This window comes from Asterias amurensis, chromosome 13 (assembly GCF_032118995.1).
Source record: "Asterias amurensis chromosome 13, ASM3211899v1".
Lineage (NCBI taxonomy): Eukaryota > Metazoa > Echinodermata > Asteroidea > Forcipulatida > Asteriidae > Asterias > Asterias amurensis.
Window position 1 is genome coordinate 8,441,503 of NC_092660.1, and position 12,019 is coordinate 8,453,521.

The 12,019-nt window shown below is 39.7% G+C and overlaps 1 protein-coding gene and 1 pseudogene across 1 annotated transcript in view; one reads left to right on the plus strand and one right to left on the minus strand.

The window, feature by feature from the left end:
* Positions 1 to 339: 339 nt before the first annotated feature.
* The window catches only part of LOC139946005 (proteasome adapter and scaffold protein ECM29-like), a 44,119-nt gene continuing 32,439 nt past the window's right edge, over positions 340 to 12,019 (plus strand). The window contains exons 1-8 of the mRNA XM_071943587.1: positions 340 to 409; positions 1,362 to 1,492; positions 2,249 to 2,365; positions 3,510 to 3,628; positions 4,374 to 4,529; positions 5,069 to 5,282; positions 5,552 to 5,649; positions 10,296 to 10,416. Coding sequence (XP_071799688.1) covers positions 388 to 409; positions 1,362 to 1,492; positions 2,249 to 2,365; positions 3,510 to 3,628; positions 4,374 to 4,529; positions 5,069 to 5,282; positions 5,552 to 5,649; positions 10,296 to 10,416 — 978 coding nt within the window. The 5' untranslated portion in view covers positions 340 to 387. The remainder of the gene's footprint in view (positions 410 to 1,361; positions 1,493 to 2,248; positions 2,366 to 3,509; positions 3,629 to 4,373; positions 4,530 to 5,068; positions 5,283 to 5,551; positions 5,650 to 10,295; positions 10,417 to 12,019) is intronic.
* Positions 7,227 to 9,457, minus strand: LOC139945710 (zinc finger protein 862-like; annotated as a pseudogene).

A 12,019-nucleotide genomic window follows, 5' to 3' on the forward strand; every position in this document is an offset into this window, starting at 1 on the left:
CCCATTTGCTTATTTTCCTGACTGTTTCGACGATCTCATCCAATCGCCGCCACCCGCCTCATACCTCCCAGCCCCCCCCCCCCCCGACCTCCCTCGATCCCCTTTTGCAAGTCCGGACCTCCCTGTGTTGCATGTTTTCTATGTGTATTTAGGAGGAGGTATTGATAACCTTGTTTTCACGAGTGTAAGACAGTTTGTTACTTACACGTATGGGGACGATACAGCTCTCATTGTCGGTGAAAACGACGTTGACTATCTCGGAGGGAGAAAGTTGGAAACCAGTGAAAAATGCTGCATCATCATTGTGTTGCACAATCTGCAAACACCAGCGAAATTACGGTGCATATTTCACCGCATAGGTTCTACACACGTTATTCAATTTGCACGATGGCTGCTCAAGATGAACTTGGTAAGAACTTAGAAAATCATATTCTTTTGAACGACTTTAAATGGCCATGTTGTTAATATTTTAGGTAATGACTGTGATATTGTTTATTTGGAAATTAGGCGTGTGCAATAACCAGCCTTATCCTAGCATTAGGCTTTTTAGCGCATTTAAAATCAAACTCATCTCGAGCCGATAGATCAAAGACAATTGAATGAATGTTGATACTTGATAGAGTCAATGGAGTAGACTAACTCAGTCTTCTAAAAAAAGTCCCAGAAAGCACTATCGCTGGCGCCGCTGCTTGTAAGTTGTAATTGTATTGCATTGTATTGTATTTTAAAGTCGTTACTTACCATGCTCACTGTTGCAGAAAAATTTGCTATGGTGTAAACGTATTAATGTGGGTACGCCTACCTCTAATCTAAATGTGTTCTTAATTCTCAATCTCAGTGAGCTCTTGACTAATCAAAAATGTGCACAAAATTATGAATCCTCTTCAAAATCAAAGTTCAATCCCTTCTATCATCCGTGAGAAGCTTTGTATGTTTTGTTAAGTTGTTGCAGTGCACAGCTCATCGTAGCAAACTGCCCTTGTCTTTCAAAATCTTCAAGTGTGATGCGAGGCATGTCAACCTTTTAATAAACAGTTTAGATTTAATAATAGTACTTTTAACAATACAGTAACAAAAGGCCCCAAATTTACGACCTTCTTGCTGTTGTTGTGGCCCTCAGGATATGGAACAGTCTTCCTAACAATAACATTTTTGAACAACATCAAACAACCACTTACAATACACTACAATGTCAATCGTCAATTCAATAGACAATACATACTTTTAAGACATCACTCAAATCTCACCGGTTTACGGTTTACAAGAGCTCACTTTGGGCGCCATGAGAAATGAGCGTTGGATTAAGTTGGCAATACAAATGTTTAGTTGATTGACTGACAATTTCCTCGTTGAATTTACAGAGTTGCTGGAGAGAGTGTTTCTTCGAGTAGGTTCAGCGGAGACTGATGAGCAATTGCAGAATGTAACATCACGATTTCTACCTCCTGTGCTTCTCAAACTATGTAGCAACCAGGAAGGAGTTCGAAAAAAGGTCCACTACATAAAATGTCTCCATGTCATTCGTTTTGGCCGTTTTTTTTTTCCAGTTTCACTTCTGGCATTTTAAATAGTGTAACCATGTCAAGATTAAAACTTAAGTTTGTCATTCGTCAGTGACTAGCCAGTGGGATTGGTGTAATTTGTCAATTCACTGTTCTGCCAGCTTTTTCACGTGTTTATTTTTACAACGTTATTATTTGTATCTGAAACCGGATGTGAACAATCTGTAGATTCCAGAATGATATAGTCAGTAAACAAATAAGTAAAGAAAAATAAACTTCTAGTTTCACATTCTGACATTACTTTGTAGTATTCTCAAGTCTGTACATTCGCAGCAACAAAATACGTCGAAAGTTCTGGAGGTTCTACTTTCAGACCCGAGAGTTCAGGCCCCAATTTTACAGAGCTGCTTAAGGAATAAGATTAAATCTAAGTTTGGAAGAGTTTGGTATTGTGGACAGCTATGATGGATTTCGATTCACAAAGAGATCAAACTAGTCTTATCTTGAGTCTAGCCATACGTTTTTTATATCTCCTACGGCTAATCCAAAGTTAGGAGTAGTCCTTACTCTTAGTGAAATCTACCATGTCACACGTACAATTTATGACTGGTCTCCTGCTTTTTTTTTTGCTTAGCAGAAAATTACTAAGCAATATTTTCTGCCTGAGCATCTCTATGAAATCGGCCCTAGTTTATAATTTTGTCAAAGGATTGTTCTGATTTGATATGTTTACTTTGTCACACCAGGTGTTGGAGCTATTGGTCCATATTAATAAGAGGCTTAAGAGTCGACCTAAAGTGCAGATCCCTGTGGATGTTCTACTCCTGCAGTACCAAGACCCTGCCAATGTCACGTTTGTTACAGTTAGTATCATAGAATCACCGTCCAGGCCTAGAATTTTATCTTATTAGAGAAAAATAAAAAAATAGGCTAGTATAGTCTGAAAGAAAAAACAAGGAAGGTAGTTGTAGCACTTAAAAGCACTGGACACTACTGGTAATTACTAAAAATAGTTGTGAGCATAGAAACTTTCTTGGTGGCGAGCAGTAGAGAGCTGTTGATAGTATAAAATATTGTAAGAAACGGCTCCCTCTGAAGTAACGTAGTTTTTGAGAGTTTGTAATTGCTCAGTCAAACATTAAAAGACGTCATGCCTGGAGCCTTTTATTAGGCATCTAAATACACGTACACTTTGTCCAACATTGGTGTTTTTTTTTTTCGTTATTCTCCTGCAACTTTGATGATCAATTGAGTCAAAATTGTTACAGATTTGTTATTGTATGCATTTGTTTGGATACACCAAGTGAGAATACTGGTCTTTGACAATTACCAAAGAGTTCCTATGCCTTAAAAAACTAACTTATACATAAAAATTGAATTTCTCTTTTGTAGCAACAGCTACCACTTCAATTAACTACTTGCATCTTGCAACTAATCTAAGTGCTACTACTTTATTCCTTGTTTTATCTTTGAGAGGGCAAGGCCATTATTAATTTGCAAAGGGCATTTTCATTGGAACATGTTAAAGTCAATGGGAAACTTTTGATGGAACACCAAGGCTAACATTATCGCCATTGTGACATCCGTGTAATTCCAGGCCTGAACATGTCTAGCATTGGAATTGTGACAAGTAACGCTTTGCTCACTTCATTTGCCGCAATCAAAATAACCCTCAAATGAGCTTGCAAAAGATCCTGGACAGAAAATCAGTCACTTTCCTGTTCTTCCTTATGAAAAAATGTGTGCAACGCAACATGAGGCTATAAAGGCCACAAGAAAAATAAAGAACATTTAAAGAGAGGGAAGGTGTCTATTTATATTCCTTTAAAACTATTTAGGGTTGAACAAAGGCAACTTTAACCAGAGTGGGATTTGAACCAACGACCTTTGGAGTTGCATGTTCTACCAAATCAGCTATCTAGCCATATGTTGGTGGTCTTTTTTCCCTGTAAAAAAATGTATTTTATCTGATGACATTGTTAATTCCTTTGGTTTTGTTATTTGCAGAACTTCACCATACTGTACCTGAAAATGGGCTACCCTAGGCTTTCATTGGAGAAACAGGCCAAGTTGGCACCCTCTCTTATTCAATGCATAGAAGGCAAACCGATATTGCAGCAAGAATGGTGAGTAGCTAGCTGTCCAAAGTTATTATTATTTCCACATTGTATAAATGGTATGAAAGCAGTGTTGTAATCATAGTCATTGTATAAATGGTATGAAAGCAGTGTTGTAATCATAGTCATTGTCAAGTCAAAGCACTACTCACCTTTGCTTAAAGTCAAGTCAAGTCAAATAGAATGTAATTGTTGCTCAAGTCAAGTCACAAGTCAAACTTTTGCAAATCAAGTCAAGTCAAGTCATATAATATCATGAAATATGCCCACTCCCATGCTGTTGTGAAAAACTTTAGTACAATAAAACAAATCTGTCAAAAGGCTTATTTATAATCGATTCAATCCATGAATCATGCACCCACATATCTGTGCAGATTTATTGTTTGACCTTACGACAAGAGCACTAAAAAACATCGTGGCGCGGGCAGCAGCATCGTCGCCTGAGACTATAATATTTCCAAATTTATTTTAAACATTAATATCATCATAAATTTATTATTACAGGCTGCTCTCAACTCTCAAGTAATTTTTGCGCTAATCAAGTCACAAATCATTTTTCCCCAAGTCAAATCGCCAGTAATTTTTCCCCCAATTCAAGTTAAGTTGCAATTCAATGAAATTGGCAACTCAAGTCAAGTCAAAGTCATGCACTTGAGTCAACAACACTTTATGAACGGTGCGCCTTTATAACACCATCCACAACCTTTCTTGTTTCCAACTCGAAAATTTACTCTTTTGCCTCCTCCTCGTTTAGTCTGCTGCAGATGCTGATCCCGACCCTGCCGCATCTGAAACTCCCGAAGGACCCAGTTCAGAGAAAAGTGGTTTTTGGTCTAAGCGAGAAGCCTATCACAGTACAAATGCTACTGGATTTCATGCTGGACTACCTGCTGTTACCATACACGTTCAGGTGAGCTTGGATTAGTGTGTTGTGACAGGCTCGGGCCCAATTCCATAAAGCTGATTAGAAGCAGAAAATCCTGCTTAGCAAATTTCTTTGATAAGGAAAAAAGGGTGGGGCACCAGCCACAATAATTCAAACTAAATGGACTTTTGGCTGGTTACCAGTTTCTGCCAAGCAATATTTGTCTGAGCTTAGCAAGTTTTTGTGCTTAAAGGTTTCATGAAATTGGGACCTGTGCTTTGTTAAGATTTTTTTCCCCCACAGAACTCCCTAAGCCCAAACAATTTTTTTTTTTTTTAAGAAGTTAAACATTTCCTCCGGGCTCCAGTTTCATGAAGTCGCTTGGAGCAGAAAATAATGCTTGCATTTCTGCTTAGCAAAAATAAAGGATATTAGGATACCATCCACAGGTAGTACATGCGATATGGTATTTTGGCTGGTAACCTTATTAAGGTAAGCATATTGTGTGTGCAGTTTATGCTTAAGCAGCCCCAATAAGTTTGGTCCAGATTTTAAACAACTATGGATTTCTTTTTTCCACCCAGTACATCCAAGGCTGAGGAACGCCCCACTACTGCCACTGGAGGGCAGCAGACTGCCTCATCATCATCGTCAAGACCTACAACTGCACCTGCAGGTGGGGCTGGTGGTGCTGCTGCAGCCACAGCTTCGGGTTGGACAACACCACCGGGTCTGAGTGCCACTGCACTGAAGAGGGTATTGGGAGAAGGGGTTCTGGAAGCAAGCACGATTGAAGAGGTAAGTCAAATATTCAAACCCTCCAACTCTTCTCAAGCAAGTTGACCAACCGTTTGAAACATTTAACTGCACATGTAATTTTCGGGATATGCAAACAACAGCTGAATACCAGTAACAAGCAGTATGCAACACATGGAAATTTGGTTGGTAATCCTGTTTTTATCAAGAAAGAAATTTCATGCTAAGCAAATTTTTGTGCTTAGCAGCTCTATGAAATTGTGCCCTGTTATATACCATATTGCAATGATGTATTTTTTCCCTTTTTGCAGTGCAAAGTGGGTATTGTTAACTTCCTTGCTGCTGATGTGTTGTCTGAAGAAGATGTTGTGTGCCATCTCATCGTGGCCTGCTCAGACACCAGATACAGGTGGGTGCAGGAAATTGTTCCCTTAAAGGCACTGAACATGTTTGATAATTGTCATTCAAAGACCAGTATTCTCACATGGTGTACCCCAACATATGCATGAAATAACAAGCCTGTGAAAATGTTTTCTCAATTGGTCATTGAAGTTGCAAGAAAATGATGAACGAAAAAACACCCTTGTTGTACAAATTTGTGTGCTTTCAGATGCCTAATAAAATCATTCAAGCCTGAAGTCTTTTAATATTTGAGTGAGAAACTACCTCTTTCTCACAAACTACATTACTTCAGAGGGAGTTGATTCTCACAAAGTTGTCTACTAACAAAAGCTCCCCACTGCTTGTTACCAAGTAAGGTTTTATGCTATTTTTGACTCACTACCAATAGTGTCCAATGCCTTTAAATGAAAAATATTGACTTGTGACAGCCAAGGTTGTAGCTAGGGCAAATTGAATGCCGGCTAATTTTGTCGGTCAAGGGGCAGAGCCTCGGAATTTGAAGGGTTTAGTTTTTGCTTATTATTGGTTTGACAATTTATATGAGGTCCCAAAGCTGTCTTCTGCCCAAAAACATTTGCAGGAGAGCCACATAGCATGTATAGAGAAAACACTTGTATATAAGGGCCAAATAATTTAAATATCTGCAAAAAAAGTTAAGCCTGTGACTGTTCATTTATTTGATATACCTTTAAAATGAAATTTGTTTAAACTGTTCACAATTAACCATACACATTATAATACAGCAGCTGAAGACAATGTTACCATGGTCGTACGTAGGCCTACACCTCACCAAGTTGCTGCCTAAATTCTTCAAGTTTTACAATTAGATTGCTATCAGCTATATTCGTCATCAGTTCATCATGATTGATAAATTATCATACTTATAACATAGAAAGAGAATAAAGACGATTCGACGAAAGAATTTAGATCTTTTTTGACTATTTACGAACATAATCAAGATCCGAAAATGTTTCCCACAGCCGACCACTTGATCGTCCTCCTTCCCATAATATACAGGCAGGCAACGCACGTGCTGTGTGATATGACATCGCACACTAATGGGGACGAAATTGTATCACTCGGCGTATTTAGACAACGATGCAGTGTATACTATTTAGTAACACTATTTTACCCTCGTCCGCGTGTGTGTATACCTTGCATGCCGCGTCAGTGTGAATCGTTACGTTTCATTGGTGGTTGTGTAATGAGACGATGTCATTGACCCAATGAAGAGATTTCAGAAAGCAGGCCGATTATCTTCGGCATCTCTAAAGAAGCGGTATTGTTTGCGAACACGTACCGTTGCAGGCGCCCACAATAAAGTTCTCGAAACCCGCAGAAACTTGTTGGCAAATTGAAAACCGCAGACAAGTTATTTTTATAGTCTGTGGGGGGTTTGTTTCGCGGGAAATAAACCGGTATTTTGGCGACTTGTTAATAGTTGCAGAGCTACGTCAACAATACCATTGTATGAAACAGAAAAATAAACTGACAAACGATGCAACAAAAACACAGGTCACATTGTTTTCGTTAATCTTCACAGACTTGAATTTGAAAATAACTACTGTCTTACCTTGTTCTTCTTTAAATGAGTCTAACTTTATAGCGCCTGTCCTTCTTCTCCGACCAGAGCTTGACAGCTTTCCCAAATGGGTATTGGTCTATTGGTGGGCCTGCTATATTAATACGAAGTAGATAGTCCAATGTGTCTTCCCCCATCCTGTTCCGTATGTCCGTCTTTATGAGTTTCATTTGTGAGAAGTCTCGTTCGCAGTCACTGGTAGTGGGTGGCAAAACTTTGTATATGTGCGCCAGCTTGGACAGTGAAGGAAATGTAGCACAGTACACACTGGAATCCGATTTGATAGTGAGTTTTGTGAGGAAGTCACTTTGACTTAGGTTAATATCACCCGCTGCTTGTACATAAAATATGAAGTCTTTCATTTCATTGATGGCTGCGTCCTTTGGTAGTCCAAACTGGTCACAAAGTTTTGCAACATGGGAGCACATTTCATCAGGTTGCACTTTACTTGTACCATAACTTTGTGGATTGAATATTTCTGAGAATGCAGCCATGAACTCTGAATGTTGAAACCTTGCTTCTATGTTTTCCACTAACGTATCTATGAATGGAGCCTGGGTCTTGGTACGAAACTTGGCAACTTCTTCCGGAATAGTTAGCTTTGTCTTGATTTTGATACCTTGAGCTTCCAAGCCAGATATGGTTTCTGTTAAGTCCATCTCCTTTTTTGCTTTCAGTATAGCAATTGTGGCAGCCAGTGAAGTACTGATAGTTGAAAAGTTAATCTGCGAAACTTGAAACTGCAAACTTAGTTTATTAATTGTCGGCAACACTTCACACATAAGACACAATGTGTCCAAGAAATCAAATGGCGTCATCAGATTAACGAGTCCTCCTGTACCTGCATCACCCCGCTCCTCAGCCTCTCTTTCTAGACTAATTGACACGCTCCCAACAATGCCTTTCAATTTTGTGGCACATTCCCCTAGCGCTAGCCACCTAGTTTCAGCCGGGTTTTTTACTTTTCCTGATGCTGAACTTGAGTCGGATTCAATCTCGAGACTATCCTTCAGCAAATGTTGCACTGCAGTGAGCCCTTTGCTTCTAACAGCACTTCGTGAGTAAAATGCATGGTGTGATTTCACCACTCATTTGAACTTTTGAATAACTGGGAAATTTGTTCCAGCTTGTTTGGCTGCCAGATTTAGTTTGTGCGCCACACAATGCTGACCAATAGCCAAAGCTACAGGCTTGTGTGGGTCATTTGTATCCTTTTGTTTCTCACACTGTCGGTCAATAATTTGTTTTACTGCGCCATTCAATCTCCCCGTCATAACTGCAGCACCATCTGTACCGATTCCCCTAAGCTTTTCATATGGTAGGTCATTACTTTCAATGTAGTCTGTTATCTTCTTGCTTACTGCATCAGCATTTAAACTTATGACACAGTCATCAAGTTCGTGCATATCAGTCGACTGAAATTCCAAAGCATCTAAAATTTTCAGATACTTGACGCTGACATCCCCAAACAAATTTATATACCTACAATGGATCACCATTTGTTCAACAACAGACACGTCGGTAGTTTCATCGAACATCAGGGAGTAGGCGTCACTACTTTTAATGTCTTCTAAAATCTCTATTTCGATAACATCGCTTTGCAACATATCTCTGATGGCGGTGTTGGAGGTATATTTGGCATTATTTCCTTTGTTTATCTTTTGTTTAATGTCGATTCCCAGAAGTTTCTCCAACTCGAGCAATTTTGGAAAGTTCGAAGTGTGAGCAATGTTGTTCTTGCAGAGAAAATACAGGCACTTGAATGCCTGAATCATACCATCCTCAGAAATGTTTTCAGGGTTGGTCAAGAGTTTGGCTACATTTTGGGATTGGGTAGCGGTCGTTTCAGCCTTGACTGAATCCCGATGTTCTGCCGTTTCTTCATGTTCCCTTACTTTTTGTAGTCTAATTCGTACAGTGGGAGTTTTTCTCCATGCTGTACTCCGACTATGTGGTTGCTTCTGGCAATATGTACAATACATACCCTTGTTTGGAACATATTTTAACCATGGGCGGTTTATTCTCCATTTATTTGAAAATGTTTGTGCAAGTTTTTGTTTTTTACAGTAGGGTTATTCATACAAGAAGCCTGCTCCGACTCACCGTCGGTGTCATGATTTCCACTCTCGGCAACAGTCGGGGTCGGGGCCACATTTTCACTCAGATCATCACCTTTATCATCAGTATCCTTTCTCTTCCGTCCAAAAATAATTTTAAGGCTTGATTGCGACATAATTAATAACTTGACACTAAATACAATCTTCGGGAAAACTTTCAGAATTGCATGTAATAAAGACAGCCGTGAGTGAATACACTTAAGGTCCGTTCACCTGATACTGCACGTGTCCTGTAAGATCTCAGCACAACAACCAACTAACCAATCACGATTGAGATTCACTGGGCTATCCCCTACGTCACGTATGTGCTTCCCTTATATGGATCGAGTAAGTCTCGTACCCACATTGCGGTGGTGCAAATTCGTAAAGCGGGGATGAGCGAATGGTGCAAATGCCATCTGTGAGATGCACATCCTTTTCTGGGAAAGAGTCTAGTATGTTGTTGTTGTGGTAGGATTATTTATATAGTGCGTGAAAGGGGCAACGGACGGGCGCTAAACTATAGTTAATGTACATGTAGTAAGCTAAACGGACGGGCGCTAAACTATAGTTAATGTACATGTAGTAAGCTAAACGGACGGGCGCTAAACTATAGGTAATGTACATGTACATGTAGTAAGCTTACGATGTCTTTTACTTACAATTTTTTTAAGATTGGCGCTGATTATTTTAACTGAAAATAAAACACACACATTGATAAAGAGTTTACAAAGAGTGTTTTCTTTATTTTTTCACTTATTTCAATGAAAACAAAAACAAAAAAACGTAAATTTATGCCGGTCGGAATTCGGTATTATTCATTCGATCCCTGTCGGCTAAAGCTGGGGCCGGTCATAGCCGTCCGGCTCCGACCGTGGTAGCTACAACGTTGGTGACAGCCTTGTTGCACCAACACGACAATATGTCCTGAATTGTATCTTTTCTTGAAATGTTTCTTGTTTTGTTTCCATTCAGTGTTGCCACAGCTGCAGACATTGAGCTCAGGAAGATGCAAGGTGTTGTCAATTGGAATAATATAGCCATCGTCAATAAACTCTACAGCTTGTTCAAGGGAACTGTGGTGATCAAAGGCCAGGTAAAAACTGATATACCAGGGATGTGATTTCTCTGTTTTTAACTGGAAATCTGTTTTTTGCCGCTCCCCTTTTTTGTGTGATTTTTTAAATATTTGTTTTTTTCATAAAAACATGAAAATCAAACCATATAAAATGCACCAGATTGGAGAGTAGGGTTTTTAAAACCAAAGATTAATGTATGTAAGCTGGCTTCGCCCTCACAAACTTTCGCACTCTCTCAAGCTTTCATGCCTTGAGCTCATAGTTCTGGTTTTTTTAAACAACCTATCACATCCCTGATAAAAGCAATGTGCCATACATTGTAGGTTAGCATTTGGTGGGTGGGGGGCAAATATTACTGACAATTTTTTTGCTTACGACGGTCTTGAGCGGTGGACTCGAGTTCTGTTTTTTACAAGATATGGGTTCAAATCCTGGCCAGGTCAGTCGAGACATTTGCATCCTTTAGCAAGGCTCTTTATCATAATTGCTTGTCTTCATGCAGGAGTACAAATGGGGTATCGGCGAGAGCTGGGGAGTTACCTGCGATGGGGGAATAGAAATAATCTTGGTCGTTTACTGCCATTGAGACTGGACATAAACACCGTCCTGATGAGCTGTATTGGCTTGAGCCTTTTGGCAATGACATGTCTGAATAATAATGTCCACTCTAGTTTCAGTTCAGTACTGTCTCCTCATTGTTTTTTGGGTTGAACAAAGTATTGACTAAAGTTGGATTTGAGCCAACGACCTCGGGATTAGCGTGCCAGCGCTCTGCCAGGGTTCGAAATTAGCGGTCGCCCGATCGCCAAATGCGAGTGAAAATAGCGGCGGGCGAGTGAAAACCCTTTCTCGCCAGCCCGCTGGGCGAGTCAAATAATTATTCCTTTTCACATATAAATGAGGGTTCAGTGGCAAAATCCCACAGAAAACTTTTACTAAAGCTTTTAAATTAGTAAGTATGACAAATCTAGATACTTGCTAGATTTACTTTTGCCCTGATCGGGACCGGAATTGCTGTCGTTCGTTTCAGAAAACACGTACAATCAATTGAAAACACGATGCACAAACCACATGGTGCTGAGTATCCTCACAGTACACGGTCGCCCACGCAGTATGCACAGCACATACACAACGCACACAGTCGTCCAAAGTCCATTCTGACCAACTCTCTGCACGCTGTGAGTGGCCGTTGATGGCTGTTAATAATTCCATATTCATGATGTTCTTGACTAGACTTCAATGCAGTACACGTTCACGAACGGAGTAAAGAATTGCCGCACGTTGCGCATAATGACTGCAGACTGTGCTCAATGTACAGCCTTGGACAACCAACAACATGGACAACTTTTGCCAACAGAGGGCGTTGCGGGGCAAAGTTCATTGAATTATTTCTCGATGTGCGTTGTTGACTGATCGTTGATTCATGAAGATTTTGTTGCAAACGGAGTTCAAAACATGTTCAAATCAACTGACCCCCTAACCACGAAGTCATTAAAGTTGTTGTTGATGGAAAAGGGATAGTGTAAGGTAAAAATTCAGATATAAAATCCGCAAAAAACAGTTTTAAGGGCTTCACTTTCGTTTTTGGTTTTTTTTTTGAAAATTTTGTGGATAGTTATA